Below are 16,186 nucleotides of genomic sequence, written 5' to 3' on the forward strand. Positions count from 1 at the left end.
CGTCTCGTGGGCATCGTAAGAGCGTAGTACTCGTATGTTCAGTTACGATGAGAACCAAATTATCTTTGGGAGTTGGCCTATAGTGCTGAAACCTATATTGCGAAAGGTTATATTGTACTAGTTGTCTTCCGCGACTCCGTCCGCGCGGAATAAAGAAAAAACTTAATGTTATTCCAGACTAATGCCACAAATTTCAGCGATATTAGTTTCGTAATAAGAAACATCCAACCATCTAAACTTTCGCATTTATAATATGAGTAGTAATTATTTAAAAATTTATAGACGAGTGTAAAAAAGTACTTCAAACTTAAGTAAATATGAATAGTTAGGTTTTGTAGTTAGTTTTTTTAGTTGTAGTTTATCGTTTGGACGGTTATTACTTCCATCTCTACGGTTAATTAAAATTAATTTATAGAAACAACGACTGCTACAACTGTTTCTATGTGCGGTGTATTTTCAGTGTAGATTTTTGACAAATGTTTTGATTCGTAATATAGCCAGTTGTACTCACAATATTAATAATATGAGCTTTTAATAATCTAACAATTATACAAAATGCTTCAAATGGAACAAAACTTATTTATTCTAGTTTAATATTTGATAGGTTAATAAATAATATTTTTAATATACGTTCGTCAACAAAGTCCGTACTTATTCTTGTTTAAATATAAATAAATATTTGAACAAATTATGACCATGTTGACGACCGTTTATAATCACTAACAGAATCCTAGGAATGAAAAAAATAATTAAGTCACGAGTTCTGTAATTTTTGGCATATAATTAAGAAAAAACATCCGAAGAAAACATTCCGATTTTAAATTTATTAATTTAGATTTTTAATCTATATTCATATTTCGTTGAGATGGCTGTCAATGTAATTTTCCACATGGTTCCTTTTTGAAGTTTTTGGTTATAAAGTTTAATTTCGTTACAATTAATAAACACATATTGATTAGCTTTTCATCGACCGCTCAATACACACTAAAGTTATTTAAATACTCGACTAGGTTAACATTTAACTGGATTTAGTAATGAAAAATCTATTTAAGTTAGCGTATGGCAGTAACATTGGATACTAATTATCAATTCACATTTTGCACGGAACATAGACGGAATATGCATTCAAATAAGACATCGTTCGATCGGTTCCTTCTGTAAATAGATGTTCGCGGCGCCACTGTTGCATTCCAAGATGGCGGCGAGCGAATGACGGCCGGCGACAGCTGTCAGCTAGTGGCAGTTGATGGCGCGCCGCTGCAGCCGGCGGATGCGTCTGTGCCAGTCGTCGCGCCACTCCAGCAGGAGGGTTCTCTCTCCGACCGTAAGGCCGGGCATGCCAGATGATGCTCCCTCTTTTTCCACCCCTAGGATTAAGTAGGACCTGTGACGAAGCATAGTTATTAGTATTAGGCAACATTTCTTAATGTTCTATCCTTCTTCCATCACCAGCCTGTAAACGATCACTGCTAGAATAAGACATAATGGGACTGACTTGTTAATCTTGATCTTGGGACAGTTGCACGCGAGGTCTGCGGCGCGCACGTAGAGGACGGCGGCGCCGCGGCGCAGGCGGCTGCGCGGCGCGCGCTTGTACACCGCCTGGACGGCCAGTGCCAGCCGCGCCCACGCCGCGCCCGTCCCGCCCGCTGGCTCTCGACCCACCACCCGACCCATTATGACTGCACATAACGAACAATGTTACTAGTAAAGTAGAGTCGGACGCACCAGAAGTCATATAAGATACTGTTTTTATAAGCAAGGTCATTAAAAAACATCAATGTTCCCTACCCCTTACAACATAAGGCCAACACATTTGCGATTCCTCAAATTGTTACCAATGGTATTGAAGTGTTTGAATTAAAGACAGTACTAACAAGCCACAAATGGAGTCGTAACGCTTGTCAAACATTATCGCGAACAGAAAAATACCAAATAGTTTAGTTAAGAGTTGTAATGAGCGTTCTCACCGTAGTCTCGGCTGCAGTACTTGTTGAGGTTTAGTGTGCGTGCGCCGGCGCGGCACCGGCCGCACTGCTCCGTTGCTGCACAATACATACACTTTGATCAAGTTAATACATAAAAATATACAGATGTTATAAAAATGCTATTGAAAATGAAACGGACAATAATCAATACATAAATAATAAATATACATGAAATGAACAATGATTTGTAAGGCAAATGCAGTAAATTAAAGTTACAAAGTTACTCAACATCGATCTAAAAGTTACATGCATAGCAAAACATACTAAATTACCTGAATCACTTGCAAATTTTAAACAGAAAACAGAACAATTAAATGAATTTTGATTTGTTGATGGAATTTAAGAAAAAGCCTGAAAACAAGTCCTTGTTTTAAAATGAAGACATCTATACATTTATTAAATAAGTATAATTGTGCAAATAAATCTGTAATGAAATGATATTACCTTATGTTCCCGTGAAGAATATTTTAGGGTGAAACAAGATTGCATGGTGCTAAATAAATTCGAAGAATATACTGTAACACTGAATACTGGAGACAGTTAGATGATAAAATGCGTTAAAAGTTTGAAAATTCCGAAAATATATTTTGTCATTGTTTTATTTACAATTTTGTATTATATTTTGAATCATTATTTCTTAGTAATATTAATAAGTTCATGATAATTAGAGGATTTCTTTGTTTCAATTCTTTGTTCAACGTCAAATGTTGGTGGGTATTTACTTTTAGCAGAATTAGGATGGAATATTGTATTATTAACTATGATAAGGTAAAATCACTTCGATGGCGGACACTCGTTCACATAAAATAAGACTATTTAAATAATTATAACAAGATAGGTTAAATAATTTTTTTATTAAAAGACATGCCCTTCTTAATTGCATGAATAAAGGAAAGTTATACCACGTACTGATAAATAATTTAGTAAAAACCGAGCAATTAATTCTCTAAGAACGAATTTATCTTGTAATTGAATATAAACTCTTTTGTTCAAACTCTTTGGTCATTGTAAGTACATGTTCCAGTATTATTGTTACTGGCCAGTGTGAACGAGTGCCCGACGGCATGCGGTGTGGTGAGGCGAGAGTGCATGAAGGTCCACTTACTACTTACCGCGCCCCGGCTCCGCGTCTACCGCCTCCATCGCCTGCACCGCGGTCACCACGCGTGGTATACCTGCACATAACACGGCACGCTGTTTATAAACACTTATACACGTGTCAGTCAAATTTACGTCAAGGGTGTCTTAGTGACTATTTTATTACTCTGAATGCCGCAGTTACCATGTAAAGGAAGACTTTAGAGGACGTTGTTATATGTCTAAATGAGGCTGACCACTTGCTCATCGTATAAAGACTCACGTATGCAGGGCGCGATGTGGCTCCGCGACTGTTGATAGCCCTTGGCGCAGCGGTTGCACGTGGTGCCGGTGACTCCGTCCTTGCAAGGGCACTGCCCACTCGTCTGGTTGCACGTCTTGCCGCTCGCGCCCACCGGGTGGCAGTCACAAGCTGAAGGTAAAAAAGATTAGTTTAGATTCAATAATCAAAGAAAATTACAGAAGCAGGAATAAACGATGAACATGTGTTCGAATGGAAATATTTACTGATATTTCATCTAAAACTATTCGTCAGCTAATAAAGAAAACAATCTCATTTTTATGGCCGAAGCAAAAAAGAAAATAAAATAACTGGGGAAAAATCAATTGCGTCCCTTCTTTTTACTTTTTTCAGACAAATTGAGTTGCGGACCAACAGCTTTCAGTAGCCCAGGGAGGCTATAAAGTCGAAAAAAATAAACTACGCGAAATATCCACAGTCCATTTGTTGCGGTCGGGTCGGAAAGTAGTTTTCCCATAAAAATGTTAGCGCAGGCGTGCGATGGGACCCTGGGGACAGGGGGAGGGGCTTTATGGAGACGGGACCAGTTCTGCTGACGGAGAATTGATGAACTTACACTTTTAGATGGTCGTGAAGGTGAAGATGTTTCTTAGGGTAAGACTACACTGGGCGTTTGAATATTTTGATTTATTTTATTAAATAATTCAGAGCATTTTGTGAAAAGGAAATTACGGGAATTCGTCACGTTAACCAATACTCCTACTGTTGTATATTTATGTGATTCATTATCAGAAAGTTCATTATCAACCTGCCCTTTTCCCTATGGAGGGTCGGCACAATATGAACTACTCCTCTATACATCTCTATCATCCGTCATATCTGAATTTACCACCTTTTTACGCATATCCTCTTTCTCTCAATCCATCCATACTTTCTTTGGTCTTCCTCTACCTTTATAGCCATCCACATTCACATAAACATTCACACACACACAACAGGTTATCAGCAAAAGTTTGGTAACGTCATCAAAATAAAACATAAATACCATCACTAAAATGAAAAAAATCTTTTGAAAATCTAATCCAACCAATACCGGCTTTAGGTGTTATAAAAGGCGAGGTAATTCGGTGCCCGAGGTAACTCTGAGGTCCATTACCCTTCCGTAAAGTGCGAGCAATCTGCCCCCGACCCGACCCGACCGCACGACCGCATGATAGACTTACGAGAAACTTGCGGCAGCCGCCGGTCGGGACTCGTTACAATAATTGAGTTTTCGGGATCGCCACCGAACCCTATTGTGAGGTTGAGAATAGCTGATGTTACGTTTTATGATTATTATTTCGTTTGTTGGTTCATGTTTTACTCTACAATAAAATATTTTAACTGTTTCATTATACATGTATTTTTGTAAATTAAGAATGGTAATTTTGTGTTCATGTGGGTACATTATTTTTTTAAATTCACAAATATTTGACATTAATAATTTTATTATTTTAATATTTAATGTACAACATAAAAAAATATAATAAAAATAAAACTTAAAATGAGAAAACTACGGTAAAGATTGTTTAATTTTGAGTTAGGATTTGTTAAGTTTTACGATACTTTCAACAAATATTAAATCTTCTGTTGTCAAAGTTAAACAAAATGTCGTCTGCATTGTACACAACACACGCGAGGTACAGTCACTCCCCCACGCCATAAAAACTTCAACTGATTTATATATCGTTACATTTTTAAATAAAGACGATAGTACACTGTTTACTTTCACGCCGTGCACAGGTGAATAACATTTTTTATGATGCGTCTTTTATTTATTTTATCTGTACCCAGCAGCTAACTTACTTTTATCGTAAAAAAAAAGTTTCAAGAATTATTTTTATCTTCGTTTTTGACTTACCCTTTTACGGTGTCAATAAAATGTTGTTTAATACGCGTTGAAGTTATTCAATTACATTTTTTTTGTAAATAAATTGGAGTCTGGTAAAGTTTAAACGGTATTTTTATTACGTATAATGTTTTAACACCTAAAAATGTTTATTCCTTTTTTGGTCATTTTTATCGAATAAAAGACTGTGTTTTAATAACAACCCGGTAATCTAAAAAAAAAAAATATTAAAATGGTTAATGATAAATCTAATTGAAATAATAAATTGTTTAAGCTCAAATCAAATTGACGCGGAGTGCACCACGCGCCAAAATTAGTTGAACTATAACTAACGTTCACAAAACTAATTGTACAATAGATTAAGAGTTAGAGGGATAAGGTTAACTTACGTTTGCAGGCTTTCTTGTGCGTGATGGGCTTGGCGGGATCACGGTAGTAGCCCTCGCGGCAGTAGTGGCAGTGTCGGCCCGCGGTGTAGTGTCGGCACTTGAGGCACACACCGCCGCTCGCTCGCCCTGACAGCTTGTACAGTTCCATGTTGAAGCGGCACCGGCGCGCGTGTCCGTTGCAATTGCACTCTGTGACCAAATGTGGAGCTGTTACTGTACTTTCAGACTGAACATAGTGGGACACTTTGGAACATACGCAATACCATAGAAGAGACAATTACCAATACTATAGAAAAGATCAAATAGGGACTTGTCAGGGGTTAAGCACTTGTCTTATAATCTGTAGGTCCTGGGTTCAAATTCTAACATATACCAATGTGTTTTTAGATTTACATATGTACATGTATGCATTATGATACAACCTGAACAAAGCAAAGAAATTTAAAGATACGCCAGCGTGGTTGACTATGGCCAAGTCGCCTTATGGTAGGCTTTCAGTAGGGCCCAAGTAAGCCCCTCAGTAGGGACGTATTATGAGCTGATGATGATTAAGGTGTACTATTAACAAAGTGTTTATTGTGAATTAAATTATACAAAACCGTGCCACCATCAGCTATACGTCCCCAGCGAGGGGCTCGGAGCCTACCATAAGTTTAGGGTTGATTAGTTCATAGTCAACCACGCTGGCCTAGTGCGGGTTGGTTGACTTCACACATATCATTGAATTTCTTCTCAGATATGTGCAGGTTGCATCACGATGTTATACAAAACCGTTACGGTGATAATAATACGTCCTGTCGACGCAACGGCTCACATTAAACTGTCAGCGTATGATCTGTTTTAATGTATTACATATCACTGCCGCCAGATGGCGCTCACCAGTCCCTTTGTGGTTTTCATCAACATTCGTTACGATTGATTTATAATGTAGAAGAATTATAACTTGTAGTGTTTTCTTGTTAATTTATTGTACATGTAAATGTATTATTTAAATTAGGTTCTGTAAAAATATAAGTATCGCTTTATTTGGGAAAAACAATTTCTATCTCGTTTTCATGCATTTCTCAAAAAAAAAGTCGAAAGTACCTCTATAATGTAGCCATTGAATCATAAAACAGCAATCTTCCGAAGACAGACATTAAGATAAATTAATATTAACTTGAAATGTAGTCGTGTCTATTGATTTATAACTCTGTGCTAGCTTTTAACTAAATGCTATTTGTGTTTAGCACCGTTATAAGTTGTGTGTTAAAATTATAAATTTACTGCTATGTTTTATTACCAAATAAAATGTTTGAAAACTTGTTAAACGATGACAAAGTTAAATTTAAACGGACATCTTTACTACAATCTAAAATAACTAAGGATACTATTAAACTTATTTATATTACTATAATTACACTATTAATAGTTTGTACCAAGTTTTTTCGTTAATGAAAATAAAGCTTAATTTTTATTTAAGTTTATATAGAGTCGTAATCAACTACTATCTCACTAATATTATAAATGCGAATGTTTAAATGGATGGATGTTTGTTAGAAGATTATCTCCAGAACGGCTGTATGGATTTCGATGAAATTTGGCATAGATGTAGAACACAGGAAGAACACATAGGCTATTTATTAAGATTTTTTTTTTAAATCCGCGCGGACCGAGTCGGTGCGACAGCTAGTTATTAATTATCTGCTTATAAATTCAATCTGTAAGTAAATTTTGTAAATCCAATCAATAAACAATCATACAGACTTTTAAAAGGAAATCCCTAAATTTTCCAAGACATATTTTGTATTCAATAGACGTCAGTGAATCAGTATTCAATGTTGTAGGCGGGGAAAGCCGCACCGAAGCCTTCGTTACGTAGCTCGCGCGTGAGCTTTTACGTTTGCATTTTGTTACCATTTCGTGTACAATCTTTTTTTCGATTTAAAAATTAAAGACATCATGAAATCCTAGACGACTGTGAGTACAGAAATCAGTGTAATGTATAGTTTTCCATTTACCGTAGTTAGTATGTTTGAAAAGAGAGCACGGTAATTGTTACTTTCCCCGGTGTGCACGTGGTACGGGTACGTGCGGCTGTACATCCGGCGCCGCTTTGCCCGCCGCCAGTGGACGTGACCCGGGATAAAGAACTGGCTGCCAAAGGCCCGATAGTTCCTAGCTATAGTCATTGTTGTGTTAACTTTTGTGATTGGTTCATTAGATGGAGAAATTGCTTAGTGTTAGTGGAATTTAATTATAATAATATAGCCCTTTATTCTGAAATTATTTGAAACTTATATAGTTACACGTGTTAAAAAAATTATAAAATGTCCCTAATCTCAGTGTGCCCCTTGGCATCCTCTAAACAATTCCATTGAATCTTAGGCGAGTCTCCTCCAACATGTGCCGACTGCCATCTTTATGTACTCCTCCCATCTTAGATGCTGCCAACCTCTTTTTTTTAATATATAATAAGGTGGCAAACGCGCGAATGGTCACCCCAGTTTGCCGAAATAGCAAAGCGACCGCTGCCCATAGACATCCGCAATTTCAGATGCGTTATCTACCTCTTATCGATGCAGGAGAGAACGCACAGAAAGAAAATATTTCCACTTTCTATACATTCCCTCCTCCGTCAAATCCACTTCTCCCTTCCCATCCTTTCCTTATAAGAAAAGGTTGGGAATCGAAAGAGGACTAAAATTAGGTCTCCGGTACCACACTCATCAGTCGAAACGCGGAATTGCTTCCACTTCACGCCAGTCTTCTGTGTGGTCGTGGTATTTCACCGGGCGAGCCGACCAATTCGTGCAACAGATGTTGTAGTTGCTGGCGTCTACCACTATTATGTATTTACTAGAATTTACTTTACCCTTATATTTACTAGACAGAATTTATACCACGGAGGGAGTCTACGCCGAAACTCTCTAATTAGTTTCTTATCCTCTTAACAGAGATTCGAATATGTTTTTGTTTGCATTGCCTTTCATTGTATTGGTCTTTGTACCCTTTTTTAATTTCACGTTTCAAAGGTTCTAGTTTGTTTGATAATATAATACTCCGAATATAATACGTCGTTTTAGATTACTGTCTCGTTCTATACATTCATAGAATTAATCTCCTCGCTATAAACAGTTAATTTTAAAGACAATTAAGATAAAGTGACTTAGGCACTGTTAAATCCTATCGTGTTAGACAGTGCGAAAGGAAGCCAGACATCGTCAACCCTCTGTAACATTGTTAAAACGAAGGGGAACTCCAAATTGGCGCACTCGAGATAACAAGTTTATTAATTCAATTAATCCCGAACTCAAAATGGATGTATTAGCGCTTAATTATTCGGCACAAAGGTTGAGCGTCCCTGGCTCGTGTGGAAGACATGTTAATTAGTAACGATGTTCAGGATTACTCGTGAAATTTGAAACACCTCAAACATACAGTTATTAAAATAATATTTCCTTAATTATGTTATTGATATTAATGTAAATTACATTTCTGAATATATTTTTAATAATTAATGTAATTAAATAAAACAATATTCAAGTACAATAGTATGTTTAAAGAACTAAAATGTAAAAATCCAGTAAAACGTTGTAACAAAACCAGCCATAAAAATTAACAAAATACAATCAAAATCTTTTGAACCATAAAACGGATTGTGAATTCAAATATTATCACATAAAATAACTATTTGGAGATCATAGTTTTTGATTCTATAAACCATAGAATAATTTTACAAATGTCCGTTATTTTATTTATTAGAGCGGGTAAGGAGTGTATGAGATTGTTTAAGCCATTCGTTTGTTGTACATAAACTGACAGTCAGATTAACTCTAATCTGAGACCAATGACTAAACTCCGATGCTAGCCAACTAGGTGCCCTCAGCGGCAATAATTTATCCATTGGCGATCCGCCAGGCGGTTTCAGGCCGAATCCGAAATACAATAGTCCGGTTAAACGCACTGTTTGTACGATTAACTTCTGATTTATAGTCTGTATCGTTTATTTCGTTTTCGTCGCTCGTGTTCGTTGCTGTGACATTGCGGTCTAGATTTACGTGAGATTGAGATATTATTAGTAAATTTGTATACTGTATTTATATATGAATTAGCTGTCGCCACCGACTCCGTCCGCGCGGAATTAAAAAAAAAAACTTGAGAGGTGTCAAGGGACACCCGGATGGAACGAAGTTCCTTTCAATTAATTAGTGAAGGAACTAATGTTTATTCTATGAATAAAAAAACTTAAGTCTTCACAAGAAGTACATTTTATTTCTATGAATTTTCGTTATACGAGTATATTGTCACGTCGTTGCCATGGTTACTATAGGAAAAAGTGTCGTGACAACTTTTCGTAAGAATTTTTTCCGTCTAGCCCCCTTTCACAACGCGCGATAAGGAACTTCGTTCCAAGAACTTGATAAGTAGTCTATGTGTTCTTCCAGACTATGTTCTACATCTGTGCCAAATTTGATCAAGATCTTTAGAGCCGTTCCGGATGTACCTTTATACAAACATAAACATTAGCATTTATAATATTAGTAAGATTAATGGATACATAAAGTTTTATAAATATAGACTAGACTCCCCCGACTGCGCTTGCTGAGTCTATCTCCCCTGGGAGATGAATAAAACATCCGAGAATTGGTCAACACAACTTCGCCACACAAGTTATGATTGGTACAATATATGAGCGTATACTGCGGTATATTGATTGTACCATTTAATTATGCTAAAATTATTCGTCCGTTTCTACAAAAGTCTTAAATAATTTGCTTAACCACAATCCTAATTAACAGCGATGACAATTTTTCAACATTATTTTGACACAGGCTATTTCAAAATTGAACGGTTACACTGACGATATTTTTTATGTCCTGCTTTATACAAATATTCAATAAAATTAACAGATTAAAAATATTTTACACTGGCTGTCGATAGCGAATCCGTTCGCACAGAATTAAAAAAAACTTAATTTGTAGCCTATGTGTTCTTCAAAATTTTAGCGAAATTCCTTTAGCCGTTGAGATATCTTCAAACAAAAATCCATCCATCCATCTAAAATTTCGCATTTAAATATTAGTAAGATTATATAAGTCTACTTTCAATGTTTTTTTTAAATTTTATAGTGTCGCTTTTGATTCCGTTTTGACTTCCGCTTAAGTATGTATCTTGTACCATACGAATGCAACATCTTGGCTCGTATGAAATGCATTAGTTCCTACAACTAGCTCGATACAAGGCTGTCAATAAATAAATATTGCATAGAGTTGGTGCACAGGGTATGTCGATGGCTCAGTCTATATCCAGGCAAGACAAGTAATTGATATGTCATCAGGGATAGATAGGGAGACGTGGGAACTTATAGAAGTGATAGGAAAAAGTATTAAGACAAGCAAATCGACCATGCACAAGGATTATTAGTCTAATAGTTTTGATCATATAAACAAAAAAGTAATGAGATTGAATGTGGATGGCTATAAAGGTAGAGGAAGACCAAAGAAAGTATGGATGGATTGTGTGAAAGAGGATATGCGTAAGAAGGGGGTAAATTCAGATATGACGGCTGATAGAGATGTATGGAGGAGTAGTACATGATGTGCCGACACTTCATAGGGATAAGGGCAGGTTGATGATAAAATTAACTCAAGGAAGGTTAAATAAGTTTAAGAAAACTTTGAAGTGTCTTAACTGACTTTAAAATAAACATAATTTCGTTGTATCAATAAATTGAAATTCACAAAACTAAAACTACTAATTCGTCCGTAAAAAAAACTTTATGTCCTGACATTTATATTGTTAATGTTAAAATTTAGAATAAAACAGAATAGTTACATTGATAGTATATTTTAGGACTAAGAACTACGTACATTATTGTCTTCTTATATATATATAAAAGAAAGTCGTGTTAGTTACACTATTTATAACTCAAGATCGGTCGAACTGATTTAGCTGAAAATTGATGGGGAGGTAGCTTAGAACTAGGAGACGGATATGGGAACTTTTTTATCTTGTGTGCATTTTTTTTTTATTCCGCGCGGACGGAGTCGCGGGTAAAAGCTAGTTAGTAATAAATGCATATGATCAAATATGTTTATTCTTTGATAAATTTAATTACACAAGTAAAGTACATAAAGAGTACTTATATACATAAAGTAAATGGTTTCTAGTCAAGATAGTTACTGTACTTTCAGGTCACGTTTTTCGATTCTCGGCAAAATAATTCGATGACGACAAAGATAAAGTCTTTTCCTCTGAACTCTACCTACGACGTTAAATTTAACAGGTAAGATAAAATAGAGTAACATGCAACATTATATTCATGGGAGTCATCGGATTATCTCAGAGATCCACTATATATCTGATACATTAAAAACCAAATTCTTTCAACACTTCCATTTGAAAATGTTTATTTGGCGTCTACTGTTTTGTACTTTATGGTCCATAGTATGATAGTTATAGGTTTCACAAACGACGCCATAGATGTTCAATTTATTTATCAAAAAATCGTATTTTTCATCAAACGTGTCAAACCTCATCAAACATGTTGATTGTTTGACACATGGAAGAAACACAGCCATATACTATTAAAAAAAAAAGTATAATCGTTTAAGTACTATATGTCAGTCAATCATCAGCTCACTATACGTCCCCACTGAGGGTCTCGGAGCCTACCCCAAGTTAGGGGTGACTAGGCCATAGTCAACCACAGCCAAGTGCGAGTTGGTTGATTTCACACATATCATTGAATTTCTTCTCTGATATGTGCAGCATCACGATGTTTTCCTTCACCGTAAGAACGTCGGATAAATGTAGATATGTTAATCGAGAATCGAAAAACACATTGGTACATGTCGGGATTCGAACCCAGGACCTGTAGATTACAAGTCAAGTGCTTAACCCCTGAGTCACCGAATCTCTTAAGTACTAATAATCCCTAATAATCAAAAGAAGTCCTATATTTTAATATTAATTAACTTTCACAACATAACTGATAATCTCTGAATTCTTTTAATAACATCTTCATATGTATAAATTAAAATATTTAAAATGAACCTTATCCGTTGGTAATAAAAATCAATAAAACCCGAAGAATTATATCCCAAGTACTTTAACGTATCGTAATTAGACTTTTCATAATTTATCTTTTAATTTTAATATGTTTTATGGTGAGTTGCGATCGTAAAATTTTTTCACGGTCACTAAGTACAATCACGCTCATCAATTTTATGCGACTCTAATTGAATACCTCTTTTGAAAATGATTTACGTGCTTTGTAAAAATATTTATGGCGACTGATTGTACTTTAAATTTAAAACTTTAATGTGGCGAAGTTCAAGTAATTTTTAAATATAAATTAAAATTTTACTACCAATAAAACATTTAATATGTATAATTTTAGTTGTACCATCAAACAAAAGAAAGCTTCTCGAGACAATAACTTATTTTTTAAATGAATTCTGACGTTTAAGGTTAAAGCAAACATTCAGAAAATAGTATGATGGATGTACTTTCTAAATGTATTTAGCATATTTTAATTTGACATATTGCTTTTTTGTGTTTTCTAATTTAGATGACACGGAACCAGAGATTAAAACAATACTAAATCGTAGGTCTGTTTTATTTATTTAAAAAAAATTATCAAAAATTTTATCACTTGTGTTCATGACTGTATCGTTTAAGATGCATCTCCATAAAATCTCACCTTTTCGTGTTACAAGTTGTATAATTTGACGACGTCGCTTTGGCGTGAAATATTCATAATGGGCTCTTATTATGGCCATACGAGGTGTAGGAACTAATGTCAGCTCTCACCCGGTTAGTACTTCGAATTAAATTTTATTATTTTAAAAGATATTGGTGCTTCAAAATATATGCAAGTAATAGGAAGTTTTTCATTTGGAGTTTTTACGCTGGAGAGATAAGGTTTTTGGCCATGCATAGGACTTAAAGACCAATTGGTGTCTAATTTTTTGAGAGTTTCGATTTGATTCTTGTTCTAAAAAAAAAAAACTTTAATTAAAGTAAATAATTATTTTATAATGTAACCACCATACATCTACAAAATAAATCCATTTGTACGTTAAATATGTACTAAATTTGTTACAAAGTGAAATCGCCCGAAACCAAAATGGAAATTAATTAAAAATTGTAGTTGAGCTTTCCGAATTAAAACACAATATTTAATACAAAATGTACAGTTATTGTGTATCAGGGGAACGCATAATGAATCCCAACACGACATTTGATCTCTATGGTGTGTGGTACAAGTTAGGAACGCGGAGCGTATGAACCTTCGCACACAAGGCAAATAATATTGTATTCTTGCGTCGCGTATACACAACGTTGAATCTTAGACGTGAGTCGTCTATTCGGTCAGTACAGGCATAGCGATTTTATGTCACATGTGTAGATTTGCGCCACCATTTTCAAAATTGCAGTACCTTTTCTCGGGTCGATTCTGACAAACTGGTTGCGAGCGACTTTATTGATAACAGATAGAAATGTCAGCTCTCCGTGCTTAGAATATTGTCACAATATGAAGTATTTATTAATCGTGTTTATGACTGCCATGATTAAAATCGGGTCGGTATTAGGATGATCACTTGACAATTTTGTCAACCGTCGTGTGCTTTTATTTTGTGGCACAGGGTTTATTTAATTTCTGTTTGTGAGTTTAGCTTTGATATGCGAGAGTCTGCATATTAAGCTCTCTTAGCCCAGGGCTGGCGATCAAAGCGAGCAATTATTTCAGGAGAGCGCCGTTTTGATAGCGGCGCATAATTTCGTCTAAATAATTCATTATAAAAATGCGCCATCTATTCTCGTATATCATAAACAATACCGGAAACGAGCTTTTTGAGTTTAAAAGCTCAATTTTGTTTCAGGAAACTTTAATTGCTATCTTTTGTTACTTTTAGCTCAAGAAAGGTTTGACTGTTTTACGAAATAAAACCACTAAACCATCAACATCTTGAAAACAGATCCAAAAAGTTGTTCTTTTATACATTTTAGACAAGTCAAATAGGAAAACGGTACCAATTTTACTTAAAAAAAATTACTGTAATATATTTCGAAACTTCAAAGTAAGCTGATTGTGCAGCTTTGAATGCAAAGAAAAGGGATTGAAATAAATCCCTAGTCGAGAGAAAAGCTTTGAGAACTAAAATCTGTATAGATAAAATCGTTTTTAGCAACATCGTTAGAGGATTACACCAATACTAGCGTAGTCGCATCACGATGCTTCGTTACGTAGTGTAAACAGAGCCTTAGCTAAGACAAACAGAATTAGTATCAACTGTTCGACGGTCTGTTTGTCTGTCTATTTGTTTCTATTGATTGTATTGTATTAAACAATGACAGCGTAGTCTAAATTAGGTGTTTAGTCCCGTTTGATTTAAAGTCAAGAATGCATATATCGAGTCTATTTCTACTGGGTTTTAACACTTCGAATGAATACGTAAAACTTACAAAGTAACAGTTATACAGTACTACTAAATGACTATTTTTGTGGTAGTGTTGTTCATTTTAGTAAGTTCATAATATTCAACTGGACTGTAGTTGAACTGGAATGATTTAATTGACGTGAATCGATATCAAATATAATTAATAATATCTCTAACATTGTACAATTCTCTTGTGAGAAACCTTTTATATTCACGTCGTAAACATGATAAACGTCCATCAAAGTTTGTTCGATCGGTTACTCTGTGAGGCGACAGTTGACAGTCGCCAGTCGTCGCGGTGGTCCGTACGGAACCGGCTCTCGCAAAATGCCGTTCCCATTCTACCTCACTTCCTTAATAAAACTTTTCTAAACGAAAAAAAACAAGAACTTTGAAATACGGCCTCTGTCGGCGCAAGTTGTAACTCGAGATGCGTACACCGTTACTATTTAGAGCCGGCGCGACAGCGCTGTGGACAGCGGAAAGAGTGGCGCTAGTGTGCAAAGACTAGTGCGGGGAATATCGATATCGATGATTTAGAGAAAATTAATATAATGGAATATTTCAAGGGTTTTACAAATTAAAAAATAATTATAAATAAATTTTAAAATCTTAGTAGAATAGCTCCGTCTAGAAATAAACCTACATTTTCTTATGAATATAACAACAAACACATAAAAAATTGTTAATACAGCGAAATAGGCGTGTGAAAATAACAGGTAAGTCATTAAAAATAAATTAATAAATCTCGATAACTATTTTTAGTGCCAGATAAACCCCTAATTTATATCCAGTACAGTCGCGTGGGCAGGTGGGGTTGTAACTTCGCACGCAAAAGTGTTAACCCACGGGATTACATCGACTTAGCGGAACATGACTGGTATACTGGCACACAAAAGTACAACACTACTTACGGTTTGAGTGTAATTGATCATGGCATTGTACTTACACTATGTTGATTATTCAGGACTGTAATATGTTCTTTTTTTCAACATCAAAAGTTTATTATTAAAAACATTTATTTTTTGAACTTGTGTAACTTGTGCTTTCACAATATAATGTAAAAATATATTTTATGTCAAGCAATCCGCACTTGGCCAGACTAAAATCAAGAAACTAACTTAGGGTAAGTTTGAATCCCTCGATGTAGATGT

At 35.3% G+C, this 16,186-nt stretch overlaps 1 protein-coding gene across 2 annotated transcripts in view; it reads right to left on the reverse strand.

The window, feature by feature from the left end:
- Positions 1-899: 899 nt before the first annotated feature.
- Positions 900-16,186, reverse strand: part of LOC106709148 (netrin-B) — a 103,204-nt gene continuing 87,917 nt past the window's right edge. Inside the window, exons 2-7 of one of the 2 annotated variants that reach the window (XM_045680200.1) lie at positions 5,605-5,793; positions 3,349-3,498; positions 3,101-3,163; positions 1,971-2,045; positions 1,496-1,682; positions 900-1,384 (exon numbers count right to left, since the gene is read on the reverse strand). In XM_045680200.1, the coding sequence (XP_045536156.1) occupies positions 1,234-1,384; positions 1,496-1,682; positions 1,971-2,045; positions 3,101-3,163; positions 3,349-3,498; positions 5,605-5,793 (815 nt within the window). In that variant the 3' untranslated portion in view covers positions 900-1,233. Of the gene's footprint in view, positions 1,385-1,495; positions 1,683-1,970; positions 2,046-3,093; positions 3,164-3,348; positions 3,499-5,604; positions 5,794-16,186 lie in introns of both variants that reach the window. The other variant, XM_045680201.1, reaches the window with a different exon arrangement.

Source organism: Papilio machaon, chromosome 12 (genome assembly GCF_912999745.1).
Source record: "Papilio machaon chromosome 12, ilPapMach1.1, whole genome shotgun sequence".
NCBI classification, from domain to species: domain Eukaryota; kingdom Metazoa; phylum Arthropoda; class Insecta; order Lepidoptera; family Papilionidae; genus Papilio; species Papilio machaon.